This window comes from Puccinia triticina, chromosome 7A, assembly GCF_026914185.1.
Source record: "Puccinia triticina chromosome 7A, complete sequence".
In the NCBI taxonomy this organism is placed as follows: Eukaryota; Fungi; Basidiomycota; class Pucciniomycetes; order Pucciniales; family Pucciniaceae; genus Puccinia; species Puccinia triticina.
Genome location: NC_070564.1, coordinates 1863578 through 1882310, shown reverse-complemented (window position 1 = coordinate 1882310; position 18733 = coordinate 1863578). Strand labels below are relative to the sequence as shown.

The following is an 18733-nucleotide window of genomic DNA, read 5'->3' as shown; positions in this document are numbered from 1 at the left end:
CCCTGAAATTCCTAGCAATAGTGTGTCATTATAAAATGAGATATAAGGGGTGCGCAGCAGGCTTAGTAGGAACATTACTGCTAACTGTATAGCTTTTTTGTTACACACCCAAACAGTCCCAAAATTTCAGAAATGTTTTCATTGTAGATATTCTCCGCGCCATAAATTTCTTTGCAATAGTGTGTCATGATAACATGAGATATAAGGGGTGCGCGGCGGGCTTAGTAGGAAAATGGCTGCTACATGTATAGATTTTTTGTTACACGCTGAAACAGTCTGAAATTTTCAGGAATGTTTCAATTTTGCATATTCTCCGCGCCATAAAGCTCTTAGCAATAGTGTGTCATTAAAACATGAGATAAGTTAGCAGTCATTTTCCAACTAAGCCCGCCGCACTACATCTCATGTTATCATGACACAATATTGCCAAGAAATTTATGGCGCGGAGAATATCTACAATGAAAACATTTCTGAAATTTTGGGACTGTTTGGGTGTGTAACAAAAAATCTATACAGTTAGCAGTAATTTTCCTACTAAGCCTGCCGCGCACCCCTTATATCTCTGGGAAAAATTCTGAAAATTATCAGGTCATGAATTTGCACATGTGCCATGATACTGTGAAACTTTTGGGGCTACTGGGGCACAGGAAGCGATATTACAGGTCCCTGCCGCGTTAAAATATGATTTTTTCATGTCAATTTTCTCTAGGCTCAAGGAGACCCCTAAATGACTTGATTATTTTTGAGGGGGATCATAAAAAGCCATTCTATTGATTCATCAAAAAATATCTCAAGAAATGCAAGCCGTTTTTTCGGCGGAAAATGCAGTGCGCGAAGAGCCGTGGCAGAAGCGCGCACTGGGGGCTGGACGTCGAGACGACGACCCCCACAGTGCGCGAAGAGTTTTCCGCAGTGCGCGAAGTAAGTCCGTAAAAAAAATACTTATGATATCTGAAATGTGAGAGATCCAAACATGATGTGAGAGAAATAACTTATGGGAGCGAGTACAAGAGCAATCATCATTGCTGCCTTCTGGCCAAGGTTGGGAGGTACTGCTGCCATAGACCCTTGGCGATGGAGTCTTGCCTATTTTCACACTCCTACCTCTTGCAATCACTGAAGTAGACACCTTTGGGGGGAAGATTGACAACCTCTTGATTGTGGAACAGGCTATTTGTGCTATCGGCATTTGCCTGATCAAAAATTGGATTGGTCTGAACGTTCTGAATGATGTTGATATTGTGGATGTGTATTGAGGTCCATTAGTTTTTGTGGTTGATTGAGTAAGGTGGGTGGATGGCTGATTTGCTTGGTGGTTTGTTGCAGCGGCTGGGATTATTACAATGTGCTGCCAAATGCTAGCGACATATTAAATTAAAATTTATTTCAGGTGAAATAATCAAAATGTCACAGATTATTTCACTACTGATTATTTCACCAATTATTTTGGTGCCAAATGGGGCCTAAGCCATCCCAGAAATGTATCTGCATCCGTTGCTAAGTGAGTCTAGACTAACTAGCTGGGATTACGGTTGGAGTAAGCTAATCCGAGTGGCCAACCGCATTGGTGTAGATTGGGAGGTCCAAGGCTGTTGGAGATTATGTGATTAGGTGCCTGTATGGTATGTGTTTGGCACCTAAACACATAGAGTTCATGCCATTGAGCATGATGCATATTCATTTTAGAGGTTAGTCCGAGGACTAGTGGGGGCTAGATTTATACCCCACTGGCTCCAAACCAAGCTCCGGGTCAAGTTGATCCCTGGTTGATCCAACCCAATGCGGTTGCGGGGTTGAACTAAGTGCCCTAATCCGGGCTAACTTAGCGCCCGGTGCGGATGGTCTTATAAATTAGAGCAAAAAAGGTTCAGAAACTCATGTGGGAGGTTTTAAAAAAAGTCACCACCAAAAGGCCTAATTCTCTACTGCCGCGGGGTTGACATAGCCCGTAAGTCCCTCCTTCGGAGGCTGCTTCGCTCCCCAGAGGAGGGAATTAGCTAAGTTAGCCACATGCCTGGCCCTCATCTCTTAAAATTTTGTCATCTCAAGGGGTTTCAAAGTAGACCAGGTCACTTTGCGTAACTCAGTTTTGCGGGGAGACTGCAAGTTGACATTCAACATTTCAGTTGAACGCCGGCTTACCTTGCCTTGCAAGTTGCATGCGCAGGTCTACTTTGAAACCCCTTATTGTTCCTGGCCGCTGAGGCCTGAGAGAGAAAATCCTCACGAATACTAACTTCCTTCGTGAAACCAAGTCGACACCACGGGTGCAGTTCGGAATCGCAGGGACGCCCCCAGAGGGGTCATCTGCAGGACGCCCTCTCCCAGGGAATAAGGCATCCCTTGGGCGACGAGATCCACTTATAAATTCGCGCCGCCATGACAGCGGCTTGCAACGCCCCCCTGATGACCCCTAACAACAACACATGGCCGCCCCGCCGCCGTCGTCCAGATGCTCAAGGCCAGGCAAGACGCCGCCGCCCCACCTTTGGGACAGCAGCATGCTCAGCACGTCACTGGCCTTTGGGTACCAGTGGACACCCCATTGGCAACCACACTGCACCGCGGGGATGCCCCAGCCCCTGCTGGGCATACTGTGGATACCGCCAACACCGCAAGAGCTACGCTGACTAAAGCGGACAGCGCAGCGGAAGCGTAGCGAATTACCTGCCACTTCGCTAAGCTTTTCGAAGCGGTCTTAGCGCTTCGCTTTCCGCTAATTCATCTGAGGATATTTTTTCCTAAATTTTAGCGCACTATTCTTAGCGTAAAAAAGCGGCGTGCCGCTACGCTTGACGCTTTAATAGCGGTAAAATCGCTATTGTAGCGAGTTTATTCCGCTAAAAAAGCAAATGAAAACCACTATTATAGCGAGGGGATTGTTTGCTCTTCCGGCGGCAAAAAGTCATGATTTGAATCCTTGGTATGTCGGCATGTAGACTTATTCAAGATTGAGATTGTGTATCATCTAGTATGTATTTCATTTTTGTATCGGTCCATTCAACTACTCGTGTATCTAGTATGTGTAGTAAATATGTATTCATTTTTTTATCTGAGCTATCGGTCGTGTATCAAGTTAGTCGCGAGAATAGTGATATAATGTATTCAATTGGATAGGATAATAAAGGAACAGGAAGTGGTGAGATTCAGAAGTCGTTAAATCTCGCTGCTGAACTTTGGAGATTTTTTGGCTGCATCAAGAATCGCATGACAATCATCGAATTGTCCTTTAGCTCTGACTCCACTGCGAAGCCAAAGATGACTACTGATGCATCTTTCAATCGTTCGAGGTGCAAGGGAACTACGAACTGTGGTACAAATATCGGAAGCTGCAGAGAATTTTCTCTCGACACATGCCGAGCTGCTTGCACATGACAAGTAGTCTCGGGCCAGGGAAGACAGGACAGGGAACGATGCTGATTGAGTCTGAATCCCAGATGTGGAAAGGGATGAAGTGGTCAGTGCTGTGCGATACAGGGAACAAACAATCATGCAGCAAGACTTACCTTCCACCACAGGAGGACATTGCCTTTTATACCTAACAAAAAGTGGGTTGCATGATAACGATTCAACTCGTCTTCGCTGTCGTCCAGCCCAGCTTGTGTTGGAAAGAAGTTGTACTCAGAGTCGAGTTCTTCAGGATCTGTAGTTGTCTGCGACTTCTCTTCAGATGGAGGTGGAGTCGATGGTTTGAGGGCAGCCTGACGGTCCTTGAATTTTTCAAGAAGGAGAGATTGTGCTTCACGGTGATGCATTGGGTATTTGTTTGAAAACAGGAGGAGCCTCCACGCTGGATGCAACATCGTCGCCATGAGGATCGGTTCGCATTTGAGCGCAAGATCTTGATACTTGGTTGCCTTTTCGATCATCGGATCAAACATCGCCTCTAAGACAGTTCCACTGTTTTCCTGTTTCATTTGAGAGAGGTTGTCAATCAGTCGGCTATATTCATATAGCACCATTGAGCAAGATGGGCCTTCGCCCTCCATTCGCTTTGTTAAATCAAGGAACCCCTAAGACTCAAGAGCAAGACAGAGTTGTCAGATCAGCCGACGAATCAAAAACAACGTCCTGATATCAGCAAAAAGGACGACCTGATATCAGTACCGTACCTTCAGAACCCTAGTGAGGACTTTGATGTTGTCCCATTCTTTCGATGTGAACTCATAGCCACTGAAATGGTTACCCTTTCCGTTTTCGGTTTCGTTGACAAGAAGTTGATTAACGACCTGTGAACAAGAACAAAATAAATCACTGAGACTACCATTAGTGTCAATGATAGTCGATTTCAAACCTTTTACTCACCTTTCGTGCATTATATGCTCGATTCCGACTGTCATATGCAATATTCCATTGTATTCCGTATCCCCCTATGATTCCGGGGCCCTCATACCCCAGCTTCTCAGCCCAGACTTTAAACTCGGCCTGCTTTGCCGGAGAGCTGCAGATGCGACGGCATACGTAATCAATCTGTTGTACGAGGAGAGCACTCAAGAAAGTCAGAATAATGTGCCAAAAAAGACCTAGAAATTGCTGACCTTCTTTAATGTAAAGCCGATCCCACTATCACTGTACTTCCCTTTAGCTTTCTTCTTGCTAGGCACCCCTTGAGCAATGACATTGTCTTTGGGTTTACCATCTGAATCGGAATCGGAGACATCATCCGGATCGACCTCTTCCTCGTCTTCAGACTGCTCGAGTCCGTCTTCAATCATCTCACCTTCCTCGGTGATTGTTGCAAGTGTTGGAAAAGATTCGGGTTTTTTTGGGGCTGGTCCCTCGGCATTTGATAGATTGATTGCGGCTAGGCCGGCTCCTAGGATCAGCAATAGTACATGACAGAAACAACGTTGATGGTTGACTTCTTGATCCCAGAACGTCCCATCGTGATCGCGGATGATTTTGGATAGCTCTTTAGTCATGGTGAAGTTGTTTGATCCCGAGTTGGTTGTTTTGGCTAGGATGTAATTAAGAGTCAAAAGGACAAGCCAGGCAAAAAGTAAGATCACTGATTCATTGACCGGTTCATATTGAAACAAAAAAATACTTATCTCATTGTGAAGACCACTCTTGATCAGAACTCAAGCAAAAGGGAGAGCAAGATACTTTCCCTTGTGATGCCAGGATATGTACTTCATCGATAGGTGCTGGCATTGATATTCCCAGTTCTTTGTGATGTAACACACCGATATGCCAAGAAAGGCCTTGTGCCCACCTTTAGTCGTCCAAACGTCGGAAACTAAACTGATTTTAGATTCAGAAGCCTAATCAAACACATCAGACATTTCAAACTCCGGAACTAATTTCGTGAATTTTAACATACACACAAAGGAAAGAACTTTACCTTGATATCATCCAATACACTACACCGAAGAGCTAGATAGAGATTTTGCGCGGTAGTTGCTGCCCAAGTACGTGAGTATATCTTGGTGCGCATCTCCATGTAATCAAACGTGATCCGAAGGATTGCGTCTTCAAAGCGAGCCCAAGGTAGCGAGTGTCGTACAAGCCAAAATACCAAGAGCTTGTTGAAGGTGGTGTTGTCGAAGCGCCCTTTGGTCACATATGAGGCAACAGTATTGCAGGGTTTTTTATCCAACTCAGAGTTCTCTTGAGCATCGGCTTGAGCTTGCTGAGCAGCCGTGAGGGGCAATTTTGCACCAGCACTAATAGCTTTTGGCCTACCTGGACATGCTGCTCGAATCGTTCCTTTAATGTTTGATCCGTCGCGATGTATCTTGAGGTTGTAGTAGGAGGAGGTTGAGGCTTTGACAAGTTTCGGGCACCAGAGACAACTATAAGATAAAGTGGATTCAATCTGGTCGAAAAATAACAGGATACTATCAGTTCCGTCCTTGCGAGGTGCTACCTTCTTATTGGCCTTTGATTTCAACGTGCGGGCGGCGGCCTTCTTGTTTTCTTCATCAGAATCTTGCGTCATATCGTAGATTTCCTCAGGACCAGATGGATTGTTGGTTTCTTGGGAAGAAACAAGTTTCTGACAAAAATAAACACCCAGACCAATGGCCAAAGGCCAACTCAATATAAATGAATTCAAATACTTATTTCTTCGGCCGTGGAACCGAGAACTACATATTTAGCTAATAGAACACATCACAACTCACCGGGGTAGTGCTAGTCTGACCTGAACTTGGAGTATTCCCATTTTCTCCGATTGCAGGACGTTTGGACTTATTGGCTGCATGCGATGAGGATGACTGCGGGTTAAGGGCTCTCCGGGAGTCTGATTGCGTCAGAACAAAGCCAGGGGTCGAAACTTGGGTTTTCTTGCGCGCAGATTGTCTTATTGTTGGTTGGGCAGCAGGTGGAGCATTGGAAGGGGTAGTATCACCCGTGATTGGTGCTTTTGGTAAATTTTCTGGAGTAATTTCTTGAGACATATCAATACAAGGAGAGATGAGGAGCTCTAAATTCTGGGGGATCGGTATGTATGGGGACCAGGTACACAACAGGAATTGATCAGATGCAAAATTTACGCTTGCTGGTGAATGCTGAGCATGTCCTAAGTAATCACGCTTCACCTGGTGAGCCTGTGGGTGGCGAAGCGCAGAACCGCTGCGCTATCTGCAGATAAGCCACTACGCTGCGCCTAACCACTACGCTGCGGGCGCTCCTTTTCCGCTGGTAGCGCATAGAAGCGGCCTCAAGCCGCTTTTACGCTGACGCTCCGCTAAACTGTAGCGAAAGCGAAAAAAAGTCGCTGCGCTTCGCGCTGATCACATCTGGCGTAGCGAAATTTCCGCTGCGCTCTATCAATAGTGATTTTGCGCTATCGCTATTGCTTTTTGTAAATTAAAAAAGCGGCCACCCGCTTTGCTGCGCTAAAACGCCGCTTTTCTGAGCGTAGCGTAGCTCTTGCGGTGTTGATACCGCCCCCCCTCCCACCGCGGAACCAATCAGGCACCCTCCAGTGAACACACAGAAAGAGACGCGGCCCCGTGCAAGCCAAACCACACACATATGCAAAAAAATAGTCTTGCTATACCACAACTATGTACACTGAAGGACTCCGAGGGAGCCGCACAAAAACAAGAGTAATTGAGAGAAACCGTACCAGGTTGGATTGCACTCAGGAGCTGTTAAAATTCGCCAGAGACGTGTCAGCCACTCTCAAGAGGGTTACAATGGCACATGGGACATACCAAGTCCCTCACTCTGCCCCAACAGTGCCTTAACTTTCGTCGCACAAAGCTCTCGAGACTGGAAACCGCTGCGGGATTGCTTTCCAAGTAACCGCGAGGCAGGTAACTTGGGGGTGATCTGGTAGATGCCGCGCTCCTTGAAGGTCGGGTTGAGAGGTTCAGCGGCGTTCTCGATGAGGCGGGCGTCTATGAAGTGCTGGCAGATGCCCTTTGCGATGTCGCGGTTCATGGAGAAGGTGGTGGTGGCGGTGGTGACAATCCGGGAGGGGTCGTTGGGGTCTGTCGAGCGGTTGGACTGGGAGAAGCGGAGGGAGGAGAGGTTGGCGGCGGCATCTTTGGTGGTGAATGAGTTGGGGTAGGAGCGGAAGAAGCGGGTGTTGGTGGAGAGCTGGAGGGAGGCGACGAGGGTTGAGAAGAGGTCGTGGGTGTCCTGGAGGTGAGGTGTCAGTGCTGTCTGGAACGGGGCTAGGTGTGGGAGCGAACGCAGGTGGGCCATCTGAGTGGCTGGGTGACGGCACTGGGGTGTTTCTAACATGTGTGAACACCGAGGTGGTGTCCCAGTGGGGGGGGACGTTGTGGGGTTGTTGAACCGCTGCTTGCGGGGCACCCTGGCCGGGGCGGCAGGGGTTTGCTCCGATGCTACCGCATGGCCAGGGAGGCGCTGCGCTGTGGGTAGCTACGATCTGGAGGGACGGCTGTGGGCTGCTTTGGGTTTGGAGGCGGCGGCGGGGTTGAGCTTAACTAAGCCTCTCAATCGGAGGGTCGGGGGGGCCCGACCCCGCGTCCCGAAGGGACGCTCTCCGAAGGAGAGGCTTACTTGTAAAGTCGGACCCGCGGCCTGAGGACAGTCAAATTTTGGCAGGGAAATGATAAAAAATAAACTCAGCACAAAGTTAAAAATAAATAAATGAACTCTCTTCAATGCCTTTTGGCACAGTTGTAGCTGCCCATCTTGGGCATCTACTGGATTTTTTTGGGGGAAATTCGGCCATAAATGGCCTGCTCAGCAGCTATTTTTGCAAGGGCACTTACACATTTGGGAAATTAGATTTTGATGACCCGCCGGATTCTACTCTTGTTGGATCAGGGAGACTCCCACAGCTCTTGAAGTATTAAATTGTATATTTAATGAAATATGTACATATTTGCAATTGGTGGCGCTTATGGCTTATGATGTATGCATTTTGCTATTTAAGCCATAAGGAGCAGATCGATCCGAGAGTTTATCTGGGCCTGCATTGGGCGGATCACTCCAATGCCCAATACTTATCCATCCCCACAGTTTCCTAATGCTATGGAAATGTGGAGCTTTGAGGGCCGTACATATACCAAAAAATCACAAGCTTTTCAATGGTCTGGGAGGCGTGACCAGAATCAGAGCGCTTGTGGGTGATTTGGGGGTTGTAATGCCCTCCCCAGCCAAATGGCTGGTTGCGCTCACGCAAGATTTGGGACATTATATTCAAGTCCCTCCTTCGGAGGCGCTTTGCGCCTCCTCGGAAGGAAGGGACTTGTGTTAAGTTAGCGGCGGGGTGCTCATCCGGTGGCACCTGTGGGAGGGGATGCCAGGGGGACGTCCGGTGCTGCACCGGGACGGCAGAATGGCACTGGCATCTGGGCGGCGTTTCATTTCTTGCCAAGTGCGCCGCCTGTGTACTCTTGTTGCGACATTTACATCTTGAGTTCAAGCTGCAAGCAGAGATCACAATCTCTAAATGATACTCATGCTGAGTTGTTGGCATTTAGGGTGTTCAAAGTTGACTTGCATAAAATCATAAAATTCTAAGCTGAAAAAAATATGTTGCACCCAAGCACTCAAATTAGAGCAACATTTCTAGAATGATACATATGAAATCATCACTTGAAAGTTTTATGATTTTACAATTTTATGCATTGAAAATTTTATGATTTCAACTTTGAACACCCCCATTTATGGTATTCAAAATTGCATAAGATTTTTTTACATAAAATCATAAACTGCAATTTTGGCTGGGAGACTCCCAGCCAAAATTGGCTTTATGATTTTATGTAAACAGTGGCATATGCAATTTTGAATACCATAATTGGCTCTTCGGCTTGTCTGCCTTCTCAGAAGTCGGCTGAGTTGTGATGCTGTGTATGCGGGTGTATGTATGCGCTCGGCCAAGGACAATCTCCCCCCAGCTGACTTCCAGCGAAAACCAATCAGGGACGCAGATACACAGACACGCTTCTTCCATCGACTAATCGGCTCGACTTTCACCGCTTGCAGACGCGGATCACACGGGAACCAGGGCTTCGGACGACCGTGTGTTTCGTACTCAGCTCAAGCTCCCAAACAATATCCCCCATACAGACTTCCTCTATCATATATCGACGTGGGTAGGTCGGTCGCATATGCAGTTCCTCTCCGCTCTGTATGTACCCGGCTGACGTGGTTTTCACATCCAGACTCGACACTTCTCCTGTCCCTCTTTACTATCGACGCGTGATAGCCAAACCGCGGAGAATTGAATATCCCAGGTACGCATATCGGCCTTGCTGTTGTGTCCCCATCAATCCTGCTAATTATCTTCGTTGGAACAAACGAAGCCGTAGCTTTAGTCCGTCAAGTATTCCTCGTAAAACACGCTATCGCTAGTATCATATGGATGAGCAAGTAAGCGCAGTGGCCATCCTTCCTGCTGTTTTCTCAGCTGCTCACTTGAGTTTCTTTCCAACTTTCTGCAACTAGGGGTTACGCGCAAGGTATCGAGCAGAAAAGCAAGAAAAAGCCGCGCGTGCAAGTCACTATGGAGGACTTCACGAGCCCAAGCCACTTCCCGACGATCTTGATGACCTCTCACCCGACGATTACCCAGCACCATCACACCTGTCGTCTCAAGCAGAATATTCCTCAGATCCAGCTCATCAAGCACAACATCTCACCATCACCCCCAGCACATCCTCTGCCTCACGCCTACCACCCGGATCTCCCTCGACGACCAAACGGGCCCTCCGACCTCATCTTCAGTTCATGTGCGGCCCCATGCTCCGATACGACAGTGTCGATCTCCATAACAATACCTGGCTCGGCTTCTGTTGTGTGGTGACCGCGGATACCGGGAGCGTTTATGAGCCCAGCCCGATGCTTCAGATGCAATGGAACTCGACCTTCGATTCCTCGCCAGACCCTTCCCAACTTCCTGGCTCAACAATCCAGCAGGATGCGACTGCCGACCGGATCTATGTATACCACGGGCCGTCTGATTCTTACAGCTTTTGGAGGTTTCGACTGGTCATTCCGATGGGCCAACGGGAGACGCGGGTGCGATACTCGATCAACCATGGCGCCCAGATCGCCTTCTACGTGCCCGCCGTCAACCAGAACTTCCGCTGGGCGGCCCATTCCTGCAACGGCTTCTCGGCCGGGGTCGACCAGAGCGCGTTCAACGGGCCAGACCCCGTCTGGAACGACCTCCTCGACAGACACAAGGCCCTGCCCTTCCACGTCATGATCGGCGGCGGCGACCAGCTCTATTGCGACCCCATTGCTAAGGAACCCGAGCTCTCTGGCTGGCTTCAGGAGAAAGACCAAGAGGTCAAGAAAACCGCTCAGATGACACAACCCATGTCCGTTGCCCTCGACCGGTTCTTCTTCTCCCATTATTGTAACTGGTTCCGTTCCGGCGCTTTTGGCAAAGCCATCTCGTGTATACCCATGATCAGTCAGTCCTGCCTTCAATCTGTCTAGTGGTAAAACACCTTGGTTCTGGCTCTGCTATTACTAAGAATTCCTCGCTTGATCTTTTTGCTCACCTGAACCCCTGCTTCTTATGTTTAAAATAGATATGTTGGATGATCACGACCTGATAGATGGATTGTAATCCCCCTTTTCTCCGTTTCTATATGCTTACTGCTTCTTTGCCATGTGAAACAAAAGTAAGTACTGATCCGGATTGATATGTTTCAGTGGTTCATATCCACCCGACCTGCAATCTTCGCCAGTGTTTTCAGCAATCGGGAACCGGGGATACTTCTGGTTCCTGCTATTCCAACTATTCGTTGTGGACAAGGTGGATGGGATCACGGAGACGTCGCCGACGAGCTTGGATGTCCATCCGAGTCTGGTCCTCGGCACCGTCGGCCCCTACATCCACTCGCGAAACCACTCGATATTGTCCTACCTCGGGCCCCAGGCCTGGATCCTGTTGCTCGACTGTCGCTCTGAAAGGATGAAGAATCAGATATGCAGCCCTGAAACCTATCGCATCGTCTTCGAGGCCTGTCGCGATCGTATTCCGGCTGGGGTAGGGCATCTCGTCGTCCAACTCGGCATCCCCGTCAGTCACATCTGTCTTCTTTTTTTCCCTTGCCTTCCTTGCCCGTTTACTCACTTGACCGCCTTGTTTGAATGTGTCTGAATACGAATCTAGATTGTTTACCCTAGGATGGTGTTTGCTGAAAAGATTCTCGAGAAGCCGGACCGGCTGGTGTTTAAAGCAATCCGCAAACTGGGTGTAATACCCGGATTTGTAAGTACACCACTCCTCCTCTTTGTTTCCATAAAGCAGACTTCGTGTTGCTGAATGCTAGATGGCTGCCTTCACATGAAAATGCAGTATAATAATTTCAATGCGGATCCGGAGTTGCTTGACGACATGAATGACCATTGTGGGTGGTACAGATTCTGCAATAGACGTTGAGATTCCCGATTGACCCATGCTTCTCCACTGTGTGCATTGTATCCAGGGTGCGCGCAATCGCACAAACAAGAGCGAAATTGGTTCATCATCGAGTGCCAGAACCTTGCACTGATACTGAAGCTGAGAATCACCTTCCTGAGCGGCGACGTACATTGGTGAGTTCCGCGCCCCCTCCTCGCCAATGCTCATTTCTAAACAACGTGCATATCTCTCTCTGTTGAATAATAGCGCCGCCGTCGGCAGGTTGTTTACTCACGGCAAGCAGCTCAAGCCTGATCAAGATCCAAAGTACATGCTGGTAATTAGCTTTCCCCCTTTTCTTCTGGCCATCAACCAAAAAAAACCCGAGATGAATCAGTGAATAACCAAGAGCTGTTTTTCTTCAAAGAACATTGTTTCCTCCGCGATCGTCAATGTGAGTACCACTTTCTCTCCCCCCCACTCGTCCTTCCGGGAGGGGTTGTTTCCCGATTTAAGGCTGATGCTGACTCTGCCATGGGTGGTTGATAGACTCCTCCGCCTGCAGCTTTGATAAGCATGATGGGCGCGCTCTCTCGTGTGACGCACAAGACGCTTTCGAGTGCAAAAACGGCCGAGGACATGGTTGACTTGTTTAAATTCGACACCAATGGGAAAAGTCTGGTAAGATAACCCACATCGTTTAACCCCTCTTTTGACATGGGGACAAGAGGATTATCTGATATATTTCTCTGGTTTGGGTTGAGGATCTAAAGAAAAACCAACGGTTTATGCCGCGAAGGAATTACTGTGCGGTCCGTGTCGTCGACCAATCCGGCGAGATGGAGTTCAATATCCGGGTCGAGATCGAACAGGGCCAGGGAAAAACTAAAGGCTATCCCGTCTTGGTCCCTCCCCCGAACTACTCTCCGGCTCCTTAAACCTTCCTCCCTCCTCGTTTTTCTGCTCCCTCTCGTACCTTTTTCTCCCTCTCCGTTTAATGCTCTGTTTCAACTCCCTTTTCTCTTTGATTTATTGGTGGTTTCCTTTTATATCCGCAACCTTCTCCTTGTTGTTTTCTTCTTAGCTTTTTACAGGAAAGATACCATCATCCATCCCGTTAATTCGCTTGTCTACTGTGCCTTTTTTGGGATTTTGATGCACATGGCTCTTATTCTCTTGACCAATGTTTTCCTCCTTTCATCACTCATTCGTGAGAACCAGCGCTATTTGATGTGGATGATTCTTTGTTTATCGAGATACTCTTTTTTCGGTTTGTCTTCGTCATTGCAGTAATTTATTTTTACACCCTCTTTCCATCGCCTTTCGAAAAACATCTCTTGCCTTCTTGGCTCATCTCCCAGGAGAGAATCTGTGCGGATCAGGTATATGGGCTTGTGTTTGCCTGATCAGTCCAGATTCTCCATTTTTTTTACTGGATGATTTCTTGGCTTCTGCAGTTGTTCGTAGTTTCTTTGTACATTTTGAAGCCCCCTATAGAACATCCAAACTTTTGAGCTTGCGTCTGTCCTGAAATCTGAGCCAACTTTGCAAATTGGAAGTGTGAAAAACCTTGGGAACTCTATTCTCCCTTTCACCGCGATCCCCTTATCCGAGTTGATGCTGCAAATTATAGGGAGATGTTGATGGGCACTTAAACAAGCATCTTTGCTGGATTGCAACTAGCAGAGAAAGGCACGAAGAACATCCATCTCACCTCAACTGGCAGAGCATGGCCCTTCCAGCTGGCCAGCAACCAGTCAGTCTTTTTTGCTCCATCATCGCTCGTTCTGCTGAAGCTGCTGATGCCTTCCTTGCAGGATAACTCAAGCCATTCGAAACTTATCGGGCCCGAAGATGATGGCGTGCCAACCCTGTGGGATTCGTTCCTCAAGGGATATTCACTTGCCGGTGGTAGGTGAATCCCCGATAAGGGTACCACAGCTCGACTGCGCTAATATCCCTATTCTCCGGCCCAACACCCTTATGTAGGCTCGAGTAACTGTATTGGGACGAGACTCACTTGGGACCATTCGTCCCCCCAACCCGCTCAACCTCAACCCGAGTATCAGTGGCTCTCATACGCTCAAGTTTTGGCCAGGATTCGGGACCTCTCGGCCGGCTTGATCGAGCTTTTCGGGCCGTCTTACCTCCCCCCTGGTTCGTCTGATCATTCGGAAATACAGGATGTCTTGGATAGACCGAGGGTGGCTCTTTGGTGTCCAAGCATTCCATGTTGGGTTCAGCTTGTTTCCTTTCGTTCTTCTTCTTGTTCCCTTGGTGTATGCCGTGGTAATCAACCATCATGCGGCCTCTCATCTCAACTGTATTGTAGCTTACAATCCAAAAAAATGTTTTGATGATAGACAATTTCTGAATATGCAGCGTATCGCACTTCGATCACGGTCGTCTCGATCAACGACCAACTCCCAGCACAAGCGGCCTCAAAGATCATCAATGATACTCGCCCGCGTGCCGTCATCCTGAGCACCCACAATTTCCATCGGCTAGCCGGATACCGCGATCATCAGAGGCGATATCAGATTACGAGCTCCCGGGTCGAGTCTTGCGATCTCGATTCTGACCATGTCGATTCACCGCGCTCAGGCATCAGGAGTCCGCCAGCCAGAGGCGCCAAGAAAACGGCACCCCACGAAGCAGCGGGGACGAGTGCTTTCGAGTCTGGGAGCTCGAGCTCTAGGAATAGGCATTCAGCCCGAGTTTCTCAGGGCCCGCCATCCGTGTCTTCCTCCTCCGCTCGCCACGGAATGCGGCCATCCGAGCCGATCTACATCATCACCGACCCGCTTCAACTGTCCTCTCACACAAGACTGGTTGCTCTCCAACTCGGATGGAGTTTTTATAGTCTGGAAGAAGTCGCCCGAATCGGCCATACCCAGATCCGGGCCTCCCTCCCCATCGACGCACTCGATCAAACCCTTGAGGTTGAGAAAGTCATCGAGACTGAGAATCTCAATCCTCTACGACCAGGACCGAGGACTCTGGCTGGGATCGTTTATTCGAGCGGAACTACTGGTTTGCATCCACGTCTCCCCTTCCTTTTCGCTTCCGCAAGAACAAATTGGATGCTCACTGATTTTTTCTATGTTGATCAAAACCGTGCAGGTGATCCAAAGCCCTGCGTACTCAGCCATGCTAATTTCGCCGCAAACTTAGCCGCATTCAACTATTTGGTCCAACAAGAAAGACTGAGAGATCTGCACATTCAAGATCTTGTTCAATTCTCCTACTTACCCCGTCAGTTGCTAGATTTGGTCTGCAATTACACCTAGCAACACGCTGACGTCCATACTTTCTTGTCTGTCACACATACAAAAAAATCGAAACACTAGTGCACCATATCTACGAAAAACAGACGCAAGCTTGGGTGCTAAATCAGGGCGGCTCGATCGGCTTTAGCTCACTAGAGAGTCCGCGATTTTTGTCAGATCTGAGCGTGCTCCGGCCGACGTTTCTGGCCACGACGCCCAGCTTTCTGACCCACCAGATCCTCGACCGACGCTTGCAGTTCTTGAATAACTTCAGCTCCTTCAAGAACCCCGTCGAGAGCTATCTGCTCAACAAGGCAATCGAACACAAGCTCAAAATGCTGAAGGCTGGCTTTGGCGAACAGATCTGGCTATGGGATCGCTTTGTCTTGGGGTATCTTCGCGACCAGCTGGGCGGCCGCCTCAAGTGGTCAGCCATCTGCTCCCATCTGCAACTATCAATTATGATTTCACTTGGCAATTCAGCCGCTGATAGGGGAAAAACTCCATATTGGCGGGTTTGTTTTGATAATTTTAGGATCGTCAGTGGAACATCACCACTTTCAAAAGACGTTGCTGAACTACTATCAGCCAGCTTGAGCGTCAAGATATCTGAAGGCTACGGACTCACAGAGACCTGTGGAGCGGCTTGTATCACGGTGGAAGACGGCTCCCATCACTTCCAAGTTGGACACGTAGGTCCTCCGTTACCCTGTTGTGAAATCAAAGTAAGCATCTTGGTTTATCATTCTGAGACGAGCGGCGATATATGTATTCAGGAGTTCATATGTGGGTCTCCTGTTTATCTCTCATCGGATGAGTTGAATTGAAAGTTGGAGAAAGTGGATGGACTTAAGCCTACTCAAGGGTTCCAAGAAGGAAGAGTATACGTGCGAGGAGCGAACGTCTTCCAGGGGTATTTAATCCCGGGTACATCGACCAGCGAGGAGCGAATATTGTCCGCGGTGGATTCCGAAGGCTGGTTTGCGACGGGGGACATTGGCTACCTGGACGACGAGGGGCGCTTACATCTAATCGACCGACTGTTGATGGAGGAGGGAGTGGGGGGAGGGGTGATGGTTCTAGGTCAGCAGATCCACCACCAATTCAACGTGGTTGACCTCTGCAAGATCGAGCGGAGGTTGGCTGGGGCCGTGCAGGAGGTGGCTCAGATCTTCGTTTCTGGCCGGACGGCGGAGACCCATGCCGAGGTTGGCATCGGCTTGCTCGGTGACCTCGTCGGCTTCGTTGTCGTCGACAGGCCCTCCTTCCTGCGCTGGATCGCCGACTCCCACCCGCCTCAGAACCAGCTCGCCACCCGACATCCAGACCACGATCTCCGTGATCATTCCCATTCGTTTGACGGGAATCGTGGCGACGAGTGGGAAATCGTCGACGACTTACATGAGCCCCCTGCTTTAGCACAAGACAGTCATAAAGCCCCGCTTCCCCATCAATCATCAGCCGATCCTCCTCATGACTCGGATCCAGAGTGCCAGGTCGAACTCGATAAGATCTGCAAAGACCCTCAAGTGATCAAATCATTTTTGAACTACTTGATGCGTAGGGGCAAATCAAATGGATTAAAATCGTCAGTTACATCCCCTCTGTTTTCCTCACTTCGTCACCGTGTCTTCGTGGACAAAATCCTATGAAATCTTTCAGACCGACGAGAATTGATCTGTATGTCTTGTCGGGCTCTGTGCATGAATGACGACAGATATGAGCTCCCGAAGACGATCTATTTGAGCCCTAACGAGTTCAAACCAACCCCCTATTGCCATCGTGATCACCCATCGAACGAGAAAGGAAAATCGGTCTTAGTTCAAGACCCAGATCAACATCCCCCTCAATCTGTCCTGGTCGATGACGATGGCCCGCATCAGTTTATCAGTCTGAATTCCAAAAACTCCCAATTGATGGCACATTTTTCTACCTAAAATCATGTATAGATCTTGTAGCTTTTCTTTTAATCCTGTTTACTTGTGTCTCTGTATCTTCTGTTTGGGTAGAAAATTAGAAAGGCTGGTGGTGCATTTAGCTTTGGTGCTTTGTAGCCAGTCATTGAAGCCTATGCGGCCATGTAAAACACATCTTCTTATTACTTGATTTATGACCCTAGAGAACCCCTGATATTTGCCAATGTTGCTAACTTCAACTGCAATCTACAAACCGAACTCACGTACACCAAAAATGTATGAATAAATTGGGGTACTCATTTTGTCAAAAGCATGATATTGTTATTTTGTTGCTGACTCATGTGGCCAATGTTGATGGGAACAGCAGTACACCTTGCTTGCCTAGTTGTGAAATGATTTTATATTTTACCCATTTAATATTTATGGTGTTCAAAGTTGGTTTGCATAATTTTATGCATGCATAAATCATAAAATCATACAAATATTTTGGTGTGGAAATTTTGTATTACATAATCAGACTGTCATATCCCCTGCAAAAAAGATTTTGTGATTTTATGATTTATGCATGCATAAAATTATGCAAACCAACTTTGCATAATTTATGGTGTTCAAAGTTGGTTTGCATAATTTTACGGACTTACTTCGCGCACTGCGAAAAGCTCTTCGCGCACTGCGCGTGAAGGGCGCAACTTTTTCAAATTATTTTTTGACCAATCAATAGACAAGCTTATTATTGTCCTCTGTGAATTTATTTGGAGTTTTTTGAAGCTTCCTTGTATGCTTAAAAATCCCACCAATAAAAAAAACAAGTACAGCCATTTGGGGACCTGGAATTCATATTCCCACAGGCCAAAAAATCCAATTAATTTATAGAATCATATTAAACATGTATTTAAAAGTTTTAGAACTTTTTGGCCACTTTGTACAAGGACAAGGCTTTCAAAAACCAGTAACTGTTTCTCAAGATATGCCAAAATGCGCCAGTAAGTGGTGAACTTTCCTAATTTTTGAAAGCCTTATTCTTGCACAAAGTGGCCAAAAAATTCTAAAAAGTTTGAATTCATATGTATCATTATTCACTAAATTATTTGGATTTTTTGACTGGTGGGAATATGAATTCCAGGTCCCCAAATGGCTGTACTTGTTTTTTTTATTGGTGGGATTTTTAAGCATACAAGGAAGCTTCAAAAAACTCCAAATAAATTCACAGAGGACAACAATAGGCTTTTCTATTGATTGGTCAAAAAATAATTTGAAAAAGTTGCGCCCTTCACGCGCAGTGCGCGAAGTGTTTGCAAACTTCGCGGACTGCACAGTGCGCGAAGAGCTTTTCGCAGTGCGCGAAGTAAGTCCGTAATTTTATGCATGCATAAATCATAAAATCATAAAAATTTTTTTGCAGGGGATATGATTGATGGTACAAGAGCTAGGAACTGCGAGAGTACCTAGGTCCATGAGCGCAAAGGGGAAGCGGACTGTTCTGAGGCAGACCGGGGGACAGTCAAGAATGAAAGGCCCGAGCGTCTGCCGCAGACGAAGAGCAAGTGGAAAGCTATATGAAGTCAGCACGGTTGACTTCATACTTTGTCCCACACACCAGCTCTACCAGTCCCGCTTTCACCCTATCTGATTTATTCACGCAAAGGCAACAAATAAATCAACTTTTTAACAAATAAATCAACTTTTTAACAAATAAATCAACTTTTTATTTTACTTCTAAAGACTTCTTAAATTCTTTTAAAACTTCTTCAGTATTTAGA

The 18733-nt window shown here is 47.5% G+C and overlaps 3 protein-coding genes across 3 annotated transcripts; 2 read left to right on the top strand and 1 right to left on the bottom strand.

Moving 5' to 3' along the window:
- Nucleotides 1-7011: 7011 nt before the first annotated feature.
- Nucleotides 7012-7659, bottom strand: PtA15_7A230 (uncharacterized protein; the record flags this gene model as incomplete). Its single annotated transcript, XM_053170816.1, has 2 exons — nucleotides 7012-7097; nucleotides 7164-7659. 2 exons carry the CDS (start codon nucleotides 7657-7659, stop codon nucleotides 7012-7014), a joined length of 582 nt encoding a protein of 193 aa, XP_053022059.1.
- A 2130-nt stretch (nucleotides 7660-9789) lies between these two features.
- On the top strand, nucleotides 9790-12726 carry PtA15_7A229 (uncharacterized protein; the record flags this gene model as incomplete). The annotated part of the gene is made up of 11 exons (XM_053170814.1): nucleotides 9790-9801; nucleotides 9877-10849; nucleotides 10971-11004; nucleotides 11095-11464; nucleotides 11558-11656; nucleotides 11744-11795; nucleotides 11874-11982; nucleotides 12056-12125; nucleotides 12216-12242; nucleotides 12338-12469; nucleotides 12562-12726. 11 exons carry the CDS (start codon nucleotides 9790-9792, stop codon nucleotides 12724-12726), a joined length of 2043 nt encoding a protein of 680 aa, XP_053022058.1.
- A 791-nt stretch (nucleotides 12727-13517) lies between these two features.
- PtA15_7A228 (uncharacterized protein) lies at nucleotides 13518-16994 on the top strand (the record flags this gene model as incomplete). The annotated part of the gene is made up of 9 exons (XM_053170813.1): nucleotides 13518-13544; nucleotides 13606-13699; nucleotides 13778-13945; nucleotides 14171-14821; nucleotides 14912-15043; nucleotides 15139-15484; nucleotides 15593-15782; nucleotides 15888-16645; nucleotides 16775-16994. 9 exons carry the CDS (start codon nucleotides 13518-13520, stop codon nucleotides 16992-16994), a joined length of 2586 nt encoding a protein of 861 aa, XP_053022057.1.
- Between the last annotated feature and the right edge of the window lie 1739 nt (nucleotides 16995-18733).